Source organism: Podarcis vaucheri, assembly GCF_965113315.1.
Source record: "Podarcis vaucheri genome assembly, chromosome: 11".
Classification (NCBI taxonomy): domain Eukaryota; kingdom Metazoa; phylum Chordata; class Lepidosauria; order Squamata; family Lacertidae; genus Podarcis; species Podarcis vaucheri.
In genome coordinates, this window is record NC_138749.1 from 48273741 (window position 1) to 48295332 (window position 21592).

The 21592-nt window shown below is 41.6% G+C and overlaps 2 protein-coding genes across 5 annotated transcripts in view; both read left to right on the forward strand.

The window, feature by feature from the left end:
- Positions 1-21592, forward strand: part of SNCAIP (synuclein alpha interacting protein) — a 123620-nt gene that overhangs the window by 57018 nt on the left and 45010 nt on the right. For all 4 annotated transcript variants that reach the window (XM_082191560.1, XM_082191563.1, XM_082191561.1 and 1 more), the window contains exon 3: positions 16669-16772. In XM_082191560.1, coding sequence (XP_082047686.1) covers positions 16713-16772 — 60 coding nt within the window. In that variant the 5' untranslated portion in view covers positions 16669-16712. The remainder of the gene's footprint in view (positions 1-16668; positions 16773-21592) is intronic.
- Positions 8574-9848, forward strand: LOC309514336 (uncharacterized protein). Its single transcript, XM_082191330.1, has one exon. The coding sequence runs from the start codon at positions 8834-8836 to the stop codon at positions 9836-9838; it is 1005 nt and encodes a 334-aa protein (XP_082047456.1). The 5' UTR covers positions 8574-8833; the 3' UTR covers positions 9839-9848.

Sequence of the window (21592 nt, forward strand, 5' to 3'; positions counted from 1 at the left end):
TGGACTATGCCCCTCTGCAAACCACTGTTCTAAATCAATACTGTCCTGTCCTTGGGAAGGTTCAGAAAAAGGGGGGGGGCTCCCACCATTCCTTCTCAGTAACAATGTTGGCAGCAGGTCACACTCCTTGGATAAAGCATGCAGTAAATGAGGAAGGACAGGTACTACACACACACACACACAGAGAGAGAGAGAGAGAGAGAGAGAGAGAGAGAGAGAGAGATGGCATAAAGATTCATCTTCAGTCCTCATCCAGTACATGACAGCCTCCAGACACCAGTTAAACACCTGCACAGCGTCCTCCAATGGGAAGGAGAGGTAGAGCTGGGTGTCACCTTCCAATGGTGGTACTGAATCTCCTGTTCAAGTATTTGTGCAGTATACGATCCCTTTGCAGTGTTGCTGGAGCAGCATGACTCTTGCACTGTGTCAAGAATTCTGAATCCTTCCAGGTGCCAGGATGGCAGCATTGGTTCAAGTGTACTGCTGGTGTGCACAAGTTGGGTCTGTGATCTGATTCCAGCACCCACCGCCACTGATGCAGAGACAGCCTTGGAAAAGGAAGCAGATACAGTGGTACCTCTGGTTGCGAAAGGGATCCGTTCCAGAGGCCCATTCTCAACATGAGCAGAACTCAACCCATGCATGCACGGGTCACGATTTGCCACTTCTGAGCATGCATGTGATGTCATTTTGCGCGTCTGCACATGCAGAGCGGCAAAACCCGGAAGTAACCCCTTCTGGTATTTCCAGGTCACCGTGGGACGCAACCTGAAAACACTCAACCTGAAGCAAACGTAACATGAGGTATGACTGTCTGTAGCATTGAGGTCAGGCAGCATGGCTCACCTTTGGGGGGGGGTGTTTCACTCCCTCTCCCCACAACAAGATCAGCACTGTAAGAGCTGGCCAGTTTCTCTCATCTGCCCCCTGAGGCTGATGAATCCATTTGACTTCCTGACTGTGCTTGCATAGTTCCCTGCCGATGTACTTGTCAATCCTGTTGACTCTGTCTGGGCTCTGGAATAAGTGGGTGTCATGGGGAGAGATCTAAATTACTCATAGATACTCCCTCTAAGACAAAAAAAAAAACCAACCTCTTTGTAGCTTCTCCATACATTTGCAACAAGACCCCTCTTTGCTCTGTTTAAACGGACCCTGAATACTGAAATTTGTTTCACTTAGGCATTTCCTGAATGTTTTTATAATGGCCTTTTAGTTATTTTGTACATTGCTCTCTCTTTTTTAATAACTTTGTTTCGTTGCTTGTTTTAAAACTTGTATTTTTTAAAATTTTGTTTTAAGCTGTCTTGTGGTCTTGGAAGGGAAGGTACAAATTTGTTAGGCAAATAAATAAAAAATTGCATCTCAGGCTTACGAAGCAGCAGTGACAAAGGAAGTTTAGAGCAAAGGAGGACATGGACTGGACATTTTAAAGCCTACTTCATGGCAGGGAAAGGCAGTACTGGTGGTGAAAAAGGTTTACATTATTTCTGTGCAGTTTCATCCAGCAGAGCTGTTTCTGGTGGTTGGGGGTCATTTACAATCGGAGTTCCAGAGTACAGTGGTACCATGGCTCTCAGACTTAATCCATTCCAGAAGTCCATTCCAAAACCAAAGCATTCCAAAACCAAGGTGCGCTTTCCCATAGAAAGTAATGCAAAATGGATTGATCCATTCCAGACTTTTAAAAACAACCCCTGAAACAGCAATGTAACATGAATTTTACTATCTAACGAGACCACTGATCCATAAAATGAAAGCAATAAACAATGTACTGCAGTCACACAATTAATCAGTAGCTGAACTGGGTTCCACACAATCACAAAAACAACAAAAAAGCACAATAAAAACACAAAATAAATAGCAAAAACAGACAGACCTCAGCGTAACACTCAAAACGGAAGTGTGGCGCTCAACCCAGAAGCATAATACTCAAAACAGAGCACGTTTGGCTTCTGAAAAAAGTTCACAAACCAGAACACTTACTTCCGGTTTGCAGTGTTTGGGTTCCAAGTTGTTTGAGTACCAAGGCATTTGAGAACTAAGGTACCACTGTAGTCATTGTGGTTTGCAAGGCACTTTGCAGATAACACCACTTACATCCATGCCAGTGAAAGTTCTGTTTTTGTGTGTGCTTGAACCCATACGATTACTGTTTAAATCTGCAAAGAAAGAAAAAGGACTGATCTACTGCATCAGAGTACGGTAATTTTTAAGTGCTTTCCGGGGAGAGGGAACAGGCCCTACAATATAGAAGGAGGCAGTGGTGAAACCACGCCTGAAAAATATCCTTGTATGCTGAAGAGCCATCAAACTGCAGGCCAGACCTCATCTTACTGTCTCTTTCTGAGGTGTTACAGCATATAATGGTGATCCAACTCCAAGCATTCCTGGAAGGAATAGACTATCTCTATCCTTATCAGTCACTTTGTAAGTGTTCTGTGTGGTGTGTTTTTTAAAAGCAATCTGGAAGGTGATCTGTTATCACTTGTGCAGTGTGTTTTATGATAGCTGTTGTGTGCTGACTGAAACCATGACTTTCATTCTGGCTTGCTTCAGAAGTACCAGGTCATTATATGCATGCAGCTATGAACTTTTGAACTTAAGGAAACTTCTGAATAAACATGATAAGGGATAAGGTAATCCCAGTCCCAGAATTCACTCCTCCACTGAAATCAATCACACTATTTTAGCGGCCCCGCTGCTAGCTTTTTGTTTTTCTTAGACAAAAGTGCTGCTTCAGATTCATCCATGGACAGTGAAAATCCATCTAACCCTTCCCTTTAAATTTTATATGAGTTGACTGAGCAGATAACTCATCCTGTACCATATGTTTTTCTTGGCATACATGGTTAACAAGAAGGGGGGAAATGAATAAAATAAGTTGGTGCTACAGAGATGCTTAGTCAATGAGAGAAAAGCCAGACAATGCAGATGACATCTAATAGAAACAACACTATTTTACATCATTTTGACGGGGGGGGGGGTGTGGAGAGGGAATGTGCAAAGGGAGTTCTAGAAGACAGAATAATCAATGCTCCAGAGACTGCATTACATACCCTTATCTAGCATATTACTGTCAAAATAGTGTCGCAGTATGTCAGGTTGTCACTTTGTTTGAATATGTGAAACTGTAGCAAAACACATTTAATAGCAAATCATCTCTGCAAATGGGCAAACAGACATCTCCGTTTTCGTTCTTGGGTCTGCTCATTGAAACACTCGTGCTGTTTTCCATAAATATGACTATAAACAAAAGTAAATATATAATCGTGGCTTGTTGGGAGAAGGGCTTTTTGAAGAATATCTTGAAACATGTTCAAGCATCTGGCAAAAAAGAATCAGGGCAGATCCAAAACCTGAGCCGTGGTATTGCTTTACACCTGAAGTTAAAAGCTTGATGAATGGTAGCTGGAGAGATTCAAAATTTTATGCTCGGAAATGGATTTTAAATAACAGCAAAGCTACGTTTAGCCCCAAACTGGAAAAATGCCTAGTCTCTTACATAACGGGGTTGTAAACTCTGGGACCTTGTAATTATGCAAAAATTAACATGTCTTATGCAAATGGCTCAAGTCCTCTGGAAAAGAATGCATTTCTGAAAAATATGCCTCTTTATCTCGGTCATTGAGGTGTTGACAGGTTAGAGCCAACCAAACTTGGGTATTACAAAGTGATTTGAGGGGGGGGGGTTCATTGTTAAAGTAGCCAGGCAAGGGCCATAATGACCCCTAAGTATAGGTTTTTAGCATAAGAAAAGAATCTGCTCTGTTGTTGTTTAGTCGTGTCTGACTCTTCGTGACCCCATGAACCAGAGCACGCCAGGCACTCCTGTCTTCCACTGCCTCCCGCAGTTTGGTCAAACTCATGTTGGTAGCTTTGAGAACACTGTCCAACCATCTCGTCCTCTGTCATCCCCTTCTCCTTGTGCCCTCGGTCTTTCCCAACATCAGGGTCTTTTCCAGGGAGTCTTCTCTTCTCATGAGGTGGCCAAAGTATTGGAGTCTCAGCTTCAGGATTTGTCCTTCCAGTGAGCACTCAGGGCTGATTTCTTTCAGAATGGATAGGTTTGATCTTCTTGCAGTCCATGGGACTCTCAAGAGTCTCCTCCAGCACCATAATCCAAAAGCATCAATTCTTCGGCGACCAGCCTTCTTTATGGTCTAGCTCTCACTTCCATATATCACTACTGGGAAAACCATAGCTTTAACTATACGGACCTTTGTCGGCAAGGTGATGTCTCTGCTTTTTAAGATGCTGTCTAGGTTTGTCATTGCTTCCATGGACAAAGACAACAGGCATCTGCTCTGTGCCAGAGGCCAAATGAGTGTGCTGGCTTAGAAGTTAGGACAATAGCCAGAGGTTATGTGTGTGTGAACTGGGCTGGAAGCAGGCTGCAAGCAAAAGCAGGAGAAGGAGAGCCATGCTTGATTTCTGCTTCAAAGCAAGGCTGTGGCTATAGAAGAGGCAATACCTTTTGGGATGTTAATGCTTTGAGTCCCTCCATCCTAGGCTCAGGTTGTATATACAGTGGTACCTCGGGTTACAGACGCTTCAGGTTACATACGCTTCAGGTTACAGACTCCGCTAACCCAGAATTAGTACCTCGGGTTAAGAACTTTGCTTCAGGATGAGAACAGAAATTGTGCTCTGGCAGCGCAGCAGCAGCAGGAGGCCCCATTAGCTAAAGTGGTGCTTCAGGTTAAGAACAGACCTCCGGAACGAATTAAATACTTAACCCAAGGTACCACTGCATGTGTAAATAAATCATATATCATAAGGACAGCATAGCCTTCACTGTCCCTCACTCCGAGGAAACCAAACCCTGGGTAAGTGCCTGGAAATTTCGCACCACTCAGAGATTGGGGTGGCATGCAGTATGTTTATTTTGAATGAAATATTTGATATTGCCTTACACTTTGAGGGTTGGATCTAGAAATATATGAGCAGCACTACTGCTTGTACGATAGAGATCTACTAGTTCCTCCACCCCGGTCTCTCCTATTATCTCCTGCTCTCTGAAAAACTGCACCTGGCATCCAACAGACATTTTGAAATGGTGTGTAATGGGGCATGGCAGAGGGGAAACTGGAAGAATTTGGCAGGACTGCCTTGCATGGGCAGAATAGTGTTTCTGCTCCTGCAAGACACTTCGGAACTAGAAAATTTAATGCAGCTCTTTCTCATTGTCATAATGTTTATAACCATGTTCTTTTTTTCTTTTCTTCTTAAAAAAGGCAGTAGCATTTTAAGTTTAACACGCACGCATTTCGAGAACACTAGACTGAGCCAGAAAGGTTTGCTTTCTATGAGCTGTGGAGACGGTGAAAAGCTATATCATTGTGTTGGTTGCCGTTTTGAAAAATGAAGCCACAGCCCTCATCGGAAAACACATATTCATCTTTAATCTTTGTTCAAAGCTTCAAGCAGAGCTTTCAATATGGCATACGGTGGATAAGACTGACACTTACCAAAGAAAAATAATTCACTGCAAAACCTTATCAAAAAGCCGCTCACAGCTGATAAATACTTGAAGGATTTCTCTCCCAGGCATTTACTAGAGCCAAAGAATTAACATTAGATTTGTGCCTTCTGAAACACACTGAAAATCATCCTTCCTGAACTGCTATACACTGGGAACAGATGATCTGAACAATACAAGCTGCACTTCTGTGATGGTTAACCTCTCAGGAGACACAATTGCTTCCCCCCTCCTCACCAGTTATTGTGACGATAGGGTAACAAAGGAACTCAAGTTCTGTAAGAGAAAATCTCTTTCTGTTATATATTTTGTCCTAACGGAATGCGTTTTCTCGGTCTCTGAAGCTTGTTTATCTCAGAGCTTTTGTTCTTCTCATACTTCTGATGTACAATTGTATGGGGAAAAAGAACTCTAATTAAAAAGCGTCTGTCATGATGCTCCTGGACTGTAGTAAGGCTCCCGTCCCAGAGTTATTTATGAGCACTTCATATCTCCTTGAATGTATACAACATTCTAAGCAGTGATACTGTGCAGTTTCCACTCATATCATTAGATAAGCTTCACAAATGCCATTGACAAGCACCACTGCTGCTGTTGGCTGAATAGCGGTAGAGGTTGTTGGGCTGAGACATAATAATAATAATAATAATAATAATAATAATAATAATAATAATACTTTTATTATTTGTATTCCACCCATCTGACCGGATTGCCCCAGCCACTCTGGGCAGCTTCCAACACAAATAAAATATCAAACATTAAAAACCTCCCGATTTGTGTGGATAGGTAAATTGTTTTATTCACTGCAGAAACTTCAAATTAATCCCCGGCAGCCATAATGAAATCCTGAGATACTTAGCATTTACCACATTAAAATGCAGGCTCTATATCATCATTGTACCTCATTACACAAGGCAGTAAAAAGCAATACCGCTTGTTTCACTCTTCTAATCCAGTTCATATGTATATATAATTTCATAGGCACACAAAATACAATCAGTGCTGTTGTTAGCACTTACCACATCCTGAAGGTAGCATTTTGATCTTCATAAAATATTGGTGCTGTATTTTTTAGATGTTCTGATGCTTTCAGAGTTTTGGGTTGTGCAGACCTAACAATTAGTCTGAGGAGACCCATTGAAATTCATGAACCTAAGTTAGCCATGGGTCTACTTTGAGTAAAAGTTAGTTGAATACCACCCACAGTTTAGAAAATCAAGGAGCATCGCTGCCATTATACAAGCTCCACTGTTGATTCTTAAATATTCCACTCAGCGTTGACAGAGGTTTTCTTTGTAGTAAAGTCACCTGGAAATAAAAACGTGAAAAAAGATACTGAAATATATCTCACTAGCGCAAAACTGGAAAACCCCTAATATCCCCACGGTTAGAGAATGGCGGACGAAATTATTTGAGTATATAGAGTTAGCGAGATTGACACAGAGGATCAGGCATCAAAAAAAATGTAAAACTAAAGAATGATTGGAATAAATTTTTAAGTTATATTGAAGGTAATTTGGGAATTAAAAAAATAACAGTGGACGGAATTTAAAACCTGCGATGTATAGAGTTATTATAATACAACTGCAGAATGGTTATAAGTTTATCTAACCTAAATCGAGATGGAAGGAAGCCAATGTGTAACGTCTGTAAGTTTGTTTCTTTTATGTTAATATGTGTTAATCTGATATCTATTCTCTATTCTTTTTCTTTTCTATTTTTTTCTATTTCTTTATTTTTACCTTTTAAATGTCTGTATGTCTTGGCTGATGTAGTTTGCGAGTTTAAAAGCCTACAAAATGCAGATTTTAGAATAAAATACAGTGGTACCTCGGGTTAAGAACTTAATTCGTTCTGGAGGTCCGTTCTTAACCTGAGGTACCACTTTAGCTAATGGGGCCTCCCACTGCCGCCGTGCCACCGCAAGATTTCTGTTCTCATCTTGAAGCAAAGTTCTTAATCCGGGTACTATTTCTGGATTAGTGGAGTCTGTAACCTGAAGCATCTGTAACCCGAGGAACCACTGTACATAAAAAAGCATATTTCCTGAAGAAATATATTCCAAAAATGCAAAAAATAATAATCGTGTGTGTTTTACAAAATCACAGATGCTGAAATGAGACAGAATGAACTTAAGAATTAACTCATGTAAATCTGACTGAGACTCCAAATAGGCTGATCTGTTCTTCCCCACCTTGCACCCATTGTCTCTTTTGTCTATGGCAAAATCAGTGCTGTTTTTCTAGAAAAGGAGGTGCCTGAACTTACTATGAATGCCTCCCTCACTCTCTTATAATGGCAATGGCGCCCACCTGAGAGGTGCTGGAACTGAGTTGTAGTGAGTTCCAGATGAAAAAAAAACTCCTGGGTAAAATTATGTTTCCAAGGAAATGGAAAGAATTACAACAAGTTTGGCTTCTGCAATAGTTAAGCTTTTGTCAGTCCCCCCCCCCCTTTAATGTATGTATTCAGTGGTTATTTAATAAGTAAGCTTTGTTTCCCCTGACAAGATTTTCAGTTGGCACAGACTAAAATATAGCTTTTGTACATGTGTGTATATATATATATATATGCAGGTTTTGGTGTCTTCGGGTGTCTTCCCGTGTAAGAGTCGGGGTGTCTGTACGACGTTTCGACGAGGTCTCACTCGTCATCTTCAGGCTGGTGCTTTCGGCTTCTTGTTCCTGTTCCAGTAACAAGAAGCCGAAAGCACCAGCCTGAAGATGACGAGTGAGACCTCGTCGAAACGTCGTACAGACACCCCGACTCTTACACGGGAAGACACCCGAAGACACCAAAACCTGCATTCCTGTACCCGTGAAAATCTACGAAAGCATATATATATATATATATATATATATATATATATATATATATATGGACTGTATTTCAGAATAAAGATAGTAAAAAGCAGCTTTTTAAAGAAATATCTATAAACTTTCAATTTGTTTTCATGGGGCTTTCTAGATTTCTTTTACCTCATGTCTGGGAGATTTGTTATATTATTCGCTAGAAAGATCTGCATCTTGAGATATGTTTTTAAGTCAGCAGGCTTCCAGGTTGTTGCCATATTTCTGTACCCTTTCATTAAATGCTGCTTATGTGATTGTTCGTAACGATGGCACCACATGAGACAAATAAAGGTCACTTGAGTGCATGTGCTTAAACAACATTGGCTTGGCTTTGTTTTTCAGTTTTGCGCACTGTGAAGAGACTGATTACTGTATATGCCTTTCTCTGGCATGGTACATAATATGAACATTCACCAGGAGGGGAAAAGCCTTTGAACTTGGGAATCATTTTTATGAGGCTTCTGAAAGTCCAAAATCTTTGCGGATCAGATTAGTTATGGAGAAACTTAATTGGCTAAGGGACACGGACCTGTGTGTCGGCACATTGGAGATTGTCGCCTGTGCTATTGTGATTGCTGTCAGTGTTCCTGGAAATATATTGTTGATTTTCTGCACAAGGAGATGCATCGATGACCAGTTGCGAACCTCATTCACACTTATTTTCAGTCTTGCATGGGTAAATCTTATACACAACTTGGCGGTGAATGTATTGAAGATTGTTTATGCCTCTGCTGTGGCGTTGGATTCAGCCGGCTGCAAAGTTCTCATGTTCCTAACAAATTTTACTACTTCTGAAGCCATATGGTTCACGTTATATATTGCTTTGCTCTACTGTTTTAAATTGTGTCGAGTGGTGCATCCACCAGTTGAGGCTGCATGCAGAAAGCATCTGACATGTCACATGGTGCTGATTTCTACTCTCTGGGTTGCTGGCGCTGCAACATCCTGTCCACTGTTACTGTATACAGGGAGGACTGAAAAGCTGTATACAGAAAATGAAACTAACCAGCAACTTAGCAATGTGATATATGCTGAATGTAAGACGGAATACAGAAATGACCTGATGGAGATTTTGTATGGGAAAATCTTCCTAGTGGCTATTGATCTTCTTCCACTGTTTATTATGCTCCTCGCTGGATTCCGAATAGTATACCTCCTTTGGAAACACAAGATGGCAACGTGTGGAGGCATATGGATTGGGGGCGATGCTATTGAACTTGAGGTCGTCAGGGCATGTAAACTCATTCTGTTATTAATATTGCTTATTATTTCTCTCTGGGTATCTTACTTCAGCCTGGTTTACTGCCTGAAGAAATTTAGATCTTATTACTTTGGTCCACCAGTCCTGACAGTCCTGTCTTCAGGATACTCAGTTATCAGCCCTTATGTGCTTATGTTGCTTAACTACAAACTAATAGTGAGGATAAGGTGCTTCTGTTGCAAGAGCGAGAAGAAACAGGTAACTGTGTCAGCTATCGCTCCTGTGTCTCCGTATGCCTAGCAGCCAGAATTCTTTTGCAAAAGGACTCTGAAAAAAGAATGTGGGAATTGGAAACAAAGACAATGTCTATCTTTATTGTATAATGATATACATATATTTTACTATGAGCTCATTCCCCATCCCTCAATCCAATGGATTAGGCATGGCGTCAATTCCAGCAGGTGTTCCGGTATCTCTCAGGTTGGTGCCATTGCAATTCTAAGAGAATTAGAGAAGTGTTCATAGTGAGTTCTGGAGCACCCCTTAAAAAAAAAAATAGCACTGGTTTCCAAGGCATACATGACTATGACTAGGTCAGATCTCACCATAACGTTCTACTCAGGAACACTTCAGATGCAGAGATACTCTGCCCCTAGTTTGGCACACAGCATCAGTTGATGTATGTGCTGGTTGTGGAGGCAATTAACATGGCTGGGCATCACCTAGCAGATCTTCTTCTCTCTGGCATTCCTCAGTTGCTGTTTGGTGTCAGCACCCTGGAGCTGCATTCTCCTGCTCAGCCATGATTGACAAGTGGCACGGAGCCTGGTGCCATTGCCCAATCTCTGCAAAGGTGTGCAGTCGTTGTGCCCATGATTTACAATCAAAACGTATCCTAAAATGCGCTTTATAATGTGCAAGGCATGGATTATGTATAGAATGGATTATGATAGCCGCATCTGTTTCATTCTATTCTAGAATGTAAGTAATGCGATTTTCCCCCAAAGCCTTAAACGCCTATTTAAGTGGCTATATATTTTATGCTGTAATGTGTTGCACAAGCAATAAAGTATTTTATATTACATTGATATATTTTTTGCTCTTTTTTTAAAAGTGGAAATACATTTTTTATCGCAAATTTAGATAAAATAATATGAGTACATAAATAATTAATAAAGTAATAAAGGGCTGCAATTTCCTTCCCAGAGAAGTTCTGTAAGCTATTGATTATAGCATTATTTTCACAACTCGGGCACTACAGCATATATTTGTGATTGACCTTTGTTCAGTAAATTACCCCACCACCACCACCCCAACAGAAATATACTGCTTGATTTCTAACAATAGCGGTGTCATTCACAAGGAACCAGTGTTTCCACAAACAAATTCCCCTCTGTGGGTTCAGATGATAACAGGGATACCAGTATTCTGTCTCAGGAGGTTGCAATACAAACAGGCTAAGTGTGTGTAGGAGGGATGGGCAAGAGTTCTGGTTCTGGCAGAGTAAGCCAGGCAAGGCAAGTTCCATTCCCAGCAAAACAATTACAGGCAAAGCTCAGTTTCCAACACAGAAAAGCTATGCAAAGTTCAAGTTTGAGGCAGTACCTTGGATAGCTCTGTGTGGAACTCAGACAAAGAGGCCTGCATGTTGCTTCATAAACAGACAACACTAGACTTTAACAGGACTTCAGCTCAAGCTGGATGGTAGAGCAAGGGGCTCCTAGTGAGTAGGGGCTTCTGGGAAAGCAGGGCTTGGTACTGAGAGCAATTCCTGCTCCAACTCTGACACGTCCACTGATTCCGTTGCTTCATTCTTTGATCTTGGGATGTAAGACCGTGGGTTTAGGAAGGCTGATGAAAGGACAGCTTTCCCAAGCCAAGTGTGAATTGCCTTCTAAAGCATCTATTTCTCTATTTGTAGCATAGGGTATGAAACAGTAACCTGAACAAATGCTCTTCAAATATATGATCTTTTTCTTCTCTGCAGTTTAATTTTTAAATGCACAGGGAAAAGCAGGCCCTGGAGCCTTGCTTTGAATATTGCTTCTGCTACTAAAATCCCTTTCCCTCTCATTGAAACCCCCACCCCTCCTGGGTGAAAACCTGAAGATTTCAACTCAAAAGAATGTTCTTAATCTTTGGGCAAGCTCAGTGCCAGCAATGCTCCTTCCCTTCTGTCTAGGACAAAAAAAAAAGCCTTCCTCCTGCAATTGCTGGATCAAATGAGTTACTTGCCAGTCGAGGAAGATTCTGCTGTCACGATGGAACCTTGGTTGAGGGCCAGACATATTGATTATTCCCACATATTATGTGGGGATTACAAAACAGATACAGTGGTACCTCGGGTTAAGTACTTAATTCGTTCTGGAAGTCTGTTCTTAACCTGAAGCACCACTTTAGCAAATGGGGCCTCCTGCTGCTGCCGCACCACTGGAGCACAATTTCTGTTCTCATCCTGAAGCAAAGTTCTTAACCTGAAGCACTATTTCTGGGTTAGCAGAGTCTGTAACCTGAAGCGTATGTAATCTGAAGCGTATGTAACCCGAGGTACCACTGTATCCTTTAATCTTTTTTCACTCTTTCAAAACAGCTGCAGAGTGCTGCTAATTTGATTTGGTATGAGCAGAGTATTTTTTAAAAAATAAATTTCCCAGTCTAAATCGTCCCCATGGAAGTTGCTGTGTGGATCGTTCAAGCAAAGTGGTGAATAGATATGCCATACAAGTCATTGTTTTTGCCCCCACTAGCACAGGGAGGATGATTCTAGATGTGGGAAATGGTGTTAAGTGAAAGGATTCATGTCCCCCGCTGGTGACAGACCTCCTGTGCTACAGGAACCTAGTAAGCAGCCTCATAACAAGTCATGCTATTGGCCCGTCTAGCTCAGTATTGCCTGGGCCAAATGGCAGTATTGCCCCAGCCCTGCCAGCAGATGCTAGGGATCAAATCTCAGACCTTGAGAATACAAAGCATGCACTCTACATTTGAGCTGCAGCTGTTATTAATACAGTGGTACCTCAGGTTAAGTACTTAATTCGTTCCAGAGGTCCGTTCTTAACCTGAAACTGTTCTTAACCTGAAGCACCACTTTAGCTAATGGGGCCTCCTACTGCCGCTGCGCCGCCAGAGCACGATTTCTGTTCTCTACCTGAAGCAAAGTTCTTAACCTGAAGCACGATTTCTGGGTTAGCGGAGTCTGTAACCTGAAGCGTATGTAGCCTGAAGCAAGGTACCACTGTAGTTTAACCATAACCCATTTTACTGTCAACTCCTCATCTGCATATCCTGACCCTCAGACCTTTAAATTGGCCACATCTCCACTCATTTCCCTTTCATTGTGATTAAACACACGCACAAAGGTTACAGAGACTCATAGCTGTTCCTTTACCATTGTTAGATGTGATTGTTTAGTTCCTTGAACATACTTCCTGTTGCCTTGTAACTGCAAAGGATACACAATTGCAGGACAAAAAAAAACACCCTTAAGGCTGATTATACTTGTCCCAACAAGCTTTCTTCTTAGCCATGTCTTTTAGATTAATAGTAAATTTCATTCACATTGTTGATGTAAATTTAGTCCTTTGAAAATGAGAGTCAGTTCACCCGGTTGGTGGGTGGAAATCCTGTGCATGTTGTGGAGCAGCTGGCTTGAATTCCTGCGGGCAGTTTTCCCACAGAGATCTGGTCGGCCACTGTGAGAATGGGATGCTGGAATAGATGGCGCATTGGCCTGATCCAACCGGCTTTTCTCATGCTCTTAATTCTGTGTATGTTGTGAATCAGCAAACCTGTAGTATGTGATAAGAAGTTTGTGCGCATATGCCCAAATCCCCATGGCTGCTTAACAACATTTTAGTGTTGCTTGCGCAAGCCTCAAGGCCTGGGTGCTTCTCTTCCCTTCTCATCTGGTGCATGAGGAAGAAGAAAGTTTTCACTTCCATTTTCAATTAACCAGGGTTACTTGTTACAAGGGATGTGGGTGGCGCTGTGAGTCAAACCACAGAGCCTAGGACTTGCCGATCAGAAGGCCGGCGGTTTGAATCCCCGCAACGGGGTGAGCTCCCGTTGCTTGGTCCTTGCTCCTGCCAACCTAGCAGTTCAAAAGCACGTCAAAGTGCAAGCAGATAAATAGGTACCGCTCCAGCGGGAAGGTAAACGGCATTTCCATGTGCGGCTCTGGTTCGCCAGAAGCGGCTTAGTCAAGCTGGCCACATGACCCGGAAGCTGTACGCCGGCTCCCTTGGCCAATAAAGCGAGATGAGCGCTGCAACCCCAGAGTCGGCCACAACTGGACCTAATGGTCAGGGGTCCCTTTACCTGTACCTTACTTGTTACAGCCAAGCCTGGACACTCTGGTTTAGGGAAACAATCCAAGATCATAAACCATGGTTTAAAGATAGTCAAGGTCAAACTCAGTTTGGGTTTGGATATAATGAGTAGCCATGGTTAGTTCAAAATAGAACCAAAGCTTTCAGTAATCTCACAGCCATGTGAGAGGAGCAGAGGAAAGCGGGGAGCCCACAAGCCGAAGACTCATACACTTAATAGTAAATAATAATTTACTGTTGTGCCTGAACAGCAACAGTGGTTCTTATTCTGTGCCATCACCTTTCATGTCTTCATTAGACTTTTTGGCCAATTCAGTTTTAGGTAGGCTCTTAAAAGTTGCTTTCCTAGCTAACCTTACTGACCCAATTATACTTTAATTGGTACAGCCTGAGTCAAAGCTTACGAGCAAGTATTTCAGAATGTACCTTTTGAGTTCAAATAGGGTTGCCACAACACTGAAAAAGCAAGGAAAATGGAAATGGAAGGAAAGGTCATGTAGTCCCGAAACACCACTTTCACTCTTGATTAAAATCCGTGCTTAAAGTGCAGAAGTGAGGTTTATAAGAGTTGTGATTTTAGTCCCGTCCCCTTTCTAAGCTGGAAAAGAGCCCTGGAATGGCCATTTAAAAACAGAGAAGATGACCAATCAACTGGGCACACCTGAGTGATATGCTTCTTCACGGAAGAAATCAGCTTTGAGGGTGCCTAATGTGCTGCCACCATTGGAACTTCTGAAAAGCAGAATTGTGCAAGGACCGCTTCACTGAAGACTTCCAAAGAATAGTGTCCGCTACATGTCTTCCTTAATGAAGCATGGAGGACACTTTGGAAAATAAATCACCAAGCCATATGCAAGGCTCTTGTAAGCAAGAACCATGAGGCTTAGAATCATAGAATCATAGAGTTGGAATAGACCACAAGGGCCATTGAGTCCAACCCCCTGCCAAGTAGGAAACACCATCAGAGCACTCCTGACATACGATTGTCAAGCCTCTGCTTAAAGACCTCCAAAGAAGGAGACTCCACCACACTCCTTGGCAGCAAATTCCACTGTCGAACAGCTCTTACTGTCAGAAAGTTCTTCCTAATGTTTAGGTGGAATCTTCTTTCTTGTAGTTTGGATCCATTGCTCCGTGTCCGCTTCTCTGGAGCAGCAGAAAACAACCTTTCTCCCTCCTCTATATGACATCCTTTTATATATTTGAACATAGCTATCATATCACCCCTTAACCTCCTCTTCTCCAGGCTAAACATGCCCAGCTCCCTTAGCTTGAATGCCATTTTTAATAAAAAGTCTTGTCCCTGTGTACTTTGGGGCGAGGGGAGGTTAAGTCTCACACTTACGTTGCCAAAGTTTGCGACTGGTGCACGGTGTGTATTTGTTAACTTTATAACACTCCCATGTAGCATTTTCTCCAGATGTTTTTCTCTGACTTCAAATGTAAAACAAGACCATTTACGTGCATGTGCAGCATTCAAACTGACTTGGCCATGTTGTGGAGACATACACAAAAAGTTCTTTTGTGTCAAACCATTACTTTTAGTAAAATTGTTACAGATGCAAACCTTTGCAAACCATCTGGCCAAGCAGCCTATTTTTTGTCCAAACCCTGGATCCTAATCCAGACAGATCTCTGTTCAAAAGCCCCTAAATATTTAACACTCTGGTTAATTGTCCTGCTACGAAGCTGGGCTGCAGGGGACAGTTTAGGACATTTTTAGGCCTTGAGAAAAATATTGCTTTGCAGTCTCTTGAGTTTGTATGACCAAGCTTCAGGAAATTCCCTGAGTTGAATGCTTACACTTGAAGCTTAGAAAGAGGTTTTTTAATGTATTATCTGTAAGCCAAGAGTGTGCATCAAGAATCCTCGAAAACCTAACTGATCCTGAATAGAACTGAGGCAAATCCAGACATTCTTCAATAGGCAGATGGCATCTGGTTATATTTCTCAGTGTTACCTGCATCAGATGAAGCTGTGCAGATGCTTGATCAGTATCTGGGGATGGTAATGGGCTGGATGAGCTTCAATAAACCAAACTGACAAGTTGGAGTTGCTGTGACTTTGTGGTTCCTGGGACCAGAAAATATGAAGGTGACATGTTTTGTATGTGGTTGCACTCCCGCAAAAAGACTGCAACTAGTGCAAAGTGCAGCAGCCAAAGTTTTGAGGGGCCTTTCTGCATGAAACAAAATCACAACAGTCTTTAAAGAACTGCCCTGGCTACCTATTTAGCACCCATTTACCATCTTTGAATGAGCTCAGAGGAGCCAAGACCCACCAGACGACTTTGTTGGCAGTTTAGGAACCCCCTCTCACTTGAAGTTTGGCTGGTGTCCATACTTTCCATCTTCTGGTAGAAGCTGAAGATATCCCTCACACATGATTTTATTAGGCCTGTCCTGGGACAGACAGATGTTGTGAGATCTCTCTTCCCACCCCCCGTTTCAATTGAATTGTGCTTTTTTTTTGCTTTTGTTGTATTATAATTTGTTTCTACCGACTCTGAAATCTCCCTTGATGAAGGAAGGAATAGAAATCTAGGGCAATATTACCTCTAGTACAATGGGACTTCTCTCTCTCCTCCATCTGTGTGCACCTTCATCCTCTGCAATTCTATTTCATAGGATTAGGGCAACCCCAAAACACATTTAGGGGCTGCTCAGCGGAAGGAGGGAACAGGAAAGTCCCATTACACTTGCAGTAATTATTGCACTAACAGGACTTAGTGCTATGTTGAATACAACCCCTTAGTAAGTGTACAGTGTTAATTTTTGTCTTTCTTTTTTCTCTTTTAAATAGGACTTTTATTATCCAACGAAGCCAATGAAGATGTGCATAGCAGAATGATGGAAGCACCTGAATACCTTGATTTGGATGAAATAGATTTTAGTGATGATATATCTGTAAGTTACCAGGCTTTTCTTTTTTGAAAGGCAGTTTTTCTGTCGTTTTGGTTTTCGGCTTAAATGTTCCATCAGTTTCACCAAATGAGTGGAAAGCCTGAAAAAATTAAAAGTAAGGTGTGACAGGATTTTTTTAATATTATGGAGTGTCTTAGGGCACTATTTTGTCCTTAATGCTAGTTTGCATCTATATGAAGCCATTGAGACAGCTACAACCATTCCTGTACCAAGAGAGCTTGATCATTGTGGTCCTGGCAATGGTTACCTCAAGACGGGATTGCTCCAATGTGTTCTGTGTGGGACTTAGAACCCTTGGCGCAGTTAGTGTAAATGAAGATTGTTGACTAGGGGAGGTATCCTCTTGATACCATGGTATCTACTGAAGGAGCTACAATGACTGGCGATATGAGGTTCCAGAAGCATGCAGTATTGTGTAAGTCTTCATGACAGATTGTGGACAACTTATATCACCAAAGCCATGCTACACGACATGCCAATATTCTGTTTTTAGGGTTAAGTTCAATTAATGCAACAGGAGATTCAGTTGCGGTACTGATGGGTTGATAGAAACACACACACGTTGAAGCCTTAAATACCTACTTCACATTTAAGGCCTGAGTGTGCTCTTCTGTAATACCTGGGTAAATCCAGTTGCAATATATCCACTTGGGCCCAGGCTAGTCTTGAAAAGTCATCAGCAGTACACGGATTCAAATGTGCAAGAATCCAAAGACACTCCAAAAGCAGGGTTGCCACCCATTCCAAGAATAACTTTGCATTAAGCACAGGGTATGGATGACATATGATGCCCTGGTTGTGAATCTGCTTAAAGTATGCAACATTTCTCTGATGAAAATAGGGATGTCCTATTCCAGAAGAAGAAGAAGAAGAACTTTACTATTTATACCCTACCCATCTGACTGGGTTGCCACTCTGGGTGGCTTCCAACATATATAAAACATTTAAAAACATTTTAAAAAAACTTCCTTATAGAGGGCTGCCTTCAGATGGCTCGGGGGTCAGATAACTCCATACCCTCCAACATTTCTCTGATGAAAATAGGGACATCCTAAGGAAGGACATTGCGGGATCAAGTCAGAAACTGGGACGGCTTCTATAAAGGGGAGATGTTTCTGGAAAATTGAGACACTTGGAGGCCCAGGGATGGATCAGTTTCATAACTTATAGTGTGAGCCTAGCAATGTCTACTCACAACGGGGCTGACTCCCGGGCAAAGCAGGTTAGGATTGCAGCCTAAGCCTTGTAGTGTTTATATTGCTATTACTATAATTTCCAAATATGGAAAGCCTAGGGGATAAAATTGAACTTCACTCTGAATAAACAACACTTCCATATATTTCTGCTGCTGTTACATTTTCCTATTTTATACCCCCTGTTTCACACTACTTCCTAGAATCTACAAAGGTTAACAGTTCTGAGAGTGTATTATACCAATCTCTAAGGGACGTTAAGGATCTATTTAAGCCAGCAATATGCCTGGAGGATCTGAATACAGTAATCAATTGTGATGCCATTATTAAAATGCTATCATTCTATGGTGCATACTTTGCAGTTCTTACCGAAACTAATGATGCAACTTATTCCAATGTCCCCAAAGAGATCTTGACTATAGGTTATTCTATTTTATGAATACCAATAAAAGCTCCAAACCAAATATGTGTTAAATGCCTAATTAGCGAGGGAATTAGACATATGATTGCTGAATTTATGCTTTATTCTGGCCTTTATAGGGATATTGTTCATTTTTTAAAGTTTTAGCTGCTTTATTCAGAAGCCATTTTCTCCTAAATTGTATTTTAAACTTTGACTATCTCTATGTAGATTATTAATGAAGGCAGGCTAAGATTGCAAATTCATTAGACTGTGATCTAGTCTTAAAAGAATAATTTATTTGAGGTAACTGTGCTTTTTATCACTGTGGGGTATAGGGACATGTCCCAGAGCATATTTCTAGGCTCAGTTTTATAGCAGCATAAAACAAAGAAGGTGTAACCTCTTCCTGACTTTCCCATTGTGCCTCAATAATTACCTTTAGTGTCAGTTTCAGAAATGGGTTAATAATGAATGCTGTGAAATGCTTTCTGATTTTTTTTTAATATGCTTAAGACATAAGAACAGTATTATTCTTAATTTTCAGCTTCCACTATCACAGGCAAGATTAGCTTGTAATGAAAATACACGTCTCAATAATAAACTTCAGGCTGCTACCAGCCTGCTAGATTAAAGAACAGTGTCTGTTACTTTTGATAAAACATCACACTCTCTCTAATGTGTCATCATTGAGTTCTGTAAATAAAATCTATACCATTTGCATTCTGGTCCCACTGAGTGAACTTCATTCTGGGGTATAGATATGTTCTGTCACGTTTATTCATGTTTTGTTCAGAAGTTGCAAATTCACAGTTTTGCAGGGAAATAACAGCAGAGCTGAAACCGACAGCAACATTCAATCACGACCCCCTCCAAAAACATTCCAATTACTTCCAAAAAAAATTCTCATCTGGTTTTTGCTAATTTGCCATGTGCTACCTTACTGCGGCTAACCTATCTTCTTAAAGTTGCATACTGTTGAATTGTAAGGATACAAGCTTGATTTCCGTGGGTTCTGGGCAGCATTGAAATTCATTAATTTTAAAGCACTTACCTTTGGTTAGAGTCTGTCAAATGTTTATTTCAACATCTAGTGCACTATTGGAAATAGTAATAAACAGTAGCTGAACAACTGAAATAATAACCTAAAAAGTTTAGCTCAGAGTAAACCAACTGAAATTAATGAGCATGACTAAATTAGGTCCGGGGACGCGGGTGGCGCTGTGGGTTGAACACAGAGCCTAGGACTTGCTGATCAGAAGGTTGGTGGTTCGAATCCTCGCAACAGGGTGAGTTCCCGTTGCTCGGTCCCTGCTCCTGCCAACCTAGCAGTTTGAAAGCACATCAAAGTGCAAGTAGATAAATAGGTACTGCTCCAGCGGGAAGGTAAACAGCGTTTCCATGCGCTGCTCTGGTTCGCCAGAAGCGGCTTAGTCATGCTGGCCACATGACCCAGAAGCTGTACGCCGGCTCCCTTGGCCTGTAAAGTGAGATGAGCGCCGCAACCCCAGAGTCGGCCATGACTGGACCTAAAGGTCAGGGGTCCCTTTACCTTTACCTTAAGTTAACTCCATTCAACTGAATAGGTCTACCTTGTGTAAAACATTATTCAATGTCTGTTGTGCCTAGACATTGTCTATACTAGACCTGCTGTTTCTTCCTTTGATGATGAGATACCAAGCTTCACCCAAATGTTCAGTTAAATAACATTGTAGTGCAGACATAGCCAATGTGGGCCCTTATAGGTGTTTTTATAAGAAGGTAAGAGGAGCCTGCTGGCAGTGGCGTAGCGTGGGTTGTCAGCACCCGGGGCAAGGCAAGTAATTTGCGCCCCCTAACCCGTGGATTTGCGCCCCCTAACCCCCAGATGTTGCGCCCGGTGCGGCCGGCCCCCCCTGCACCCCCCACGCTACGCCACTGCCTGCTGGTTTAAGCCAGTACCCCACCTAGTCCAGTATCCTGTCTCACAGAGGCAAACCAGATGCCTGCAGAGAAACCAAAAGCGGGACCTGAACACAATAGCACTTTCCCTTCCTGCCATTTCCAGAAGCATACCATCACCCACTGCAAAGGTAGAATGTATTCATCAGAATTAGTCACCATTGGATAATTATTATTATTATTATTATTATTATTATTATTATTATTATTTATACCTCCCCCCTGGCTGGGTTTCCCCAGCCACTCTGGGCCACTTCCAACAGAATATTAAAATACAATAGTATATTAAACATTCAAAGCTTCCCTCATTAAAAGCTGTCATCATCCCTGACAATTGGCTTAGCTTGGTTGGAGCTGATGGGAGCTGTTGTCTATCAACATCTGGGAAGGTCCCATGTTGGCTAGAGTGTGTCTCAATAATAAGATGAAGCAGGTACAGAAAAAGTAATATTTAAAACTCAATGGCAAGACTGATCTGTAGCCACTCTCCATGGAACAAAGACAGGAGCCAAGGAAAGAAGTGTTCCCTGTTAGTAGCCTGGGAAAGAAGTGAGTAATGTTCTCTCTTGGCGCTTTAACAGTTTTTCTCAGCTGAAAATCCTGTTCATCGTATTGATAGAAAAGGCAGAAATTTCAAGCGTTCATATTTTGTTTTGGGACAGGAGCTGAGCAGGAGGAAATCTGCTAGTGCAATCAAACACACACCATTAAAAGCACAATCAAATTTATAGCATGTTTAATAGATTTTTCGTAGGGAAGTGAATATATTTTAATGCTGTTAAAAATGGAATGGTTTGCCATTCCAAGAGAGAGGGGAAATAATATATAGAGAAAAACACTGGACTAACAAAACACATGTCAATGGGGTATAAAAAGCCTGCTTGTAATTGATTTGCCAATTGTGTAACAGTTCAACCTATACCACCTGGCTTCAAGAAGTTAGCATTTTCCTTGGAGACTTGATGCTTCTCTTTCTCCTGGTACCTTTTCACTGCTGAAATACAAAAATACATTGCTCAATATGTGTACGAACATGTGACGACATTTTTATTTCTTTAGTTTTAAGGTTTGTGAAATTTCTGGTACTGTTGTAAACATTGGTGTTTTGAACTCATCCTCGGTTGCTAGCTTCTGTTGTGTAACGTTTTATGGTTAGCATTTTACAGTAAGCCACCCATTTAACTTTTGGATGTTGGGTGATCCATAAAATAAGGATTTTTATGAAGTGTTCTACAGGCTGGGTGTCAGGCCAAAGACTATTTCCCAAC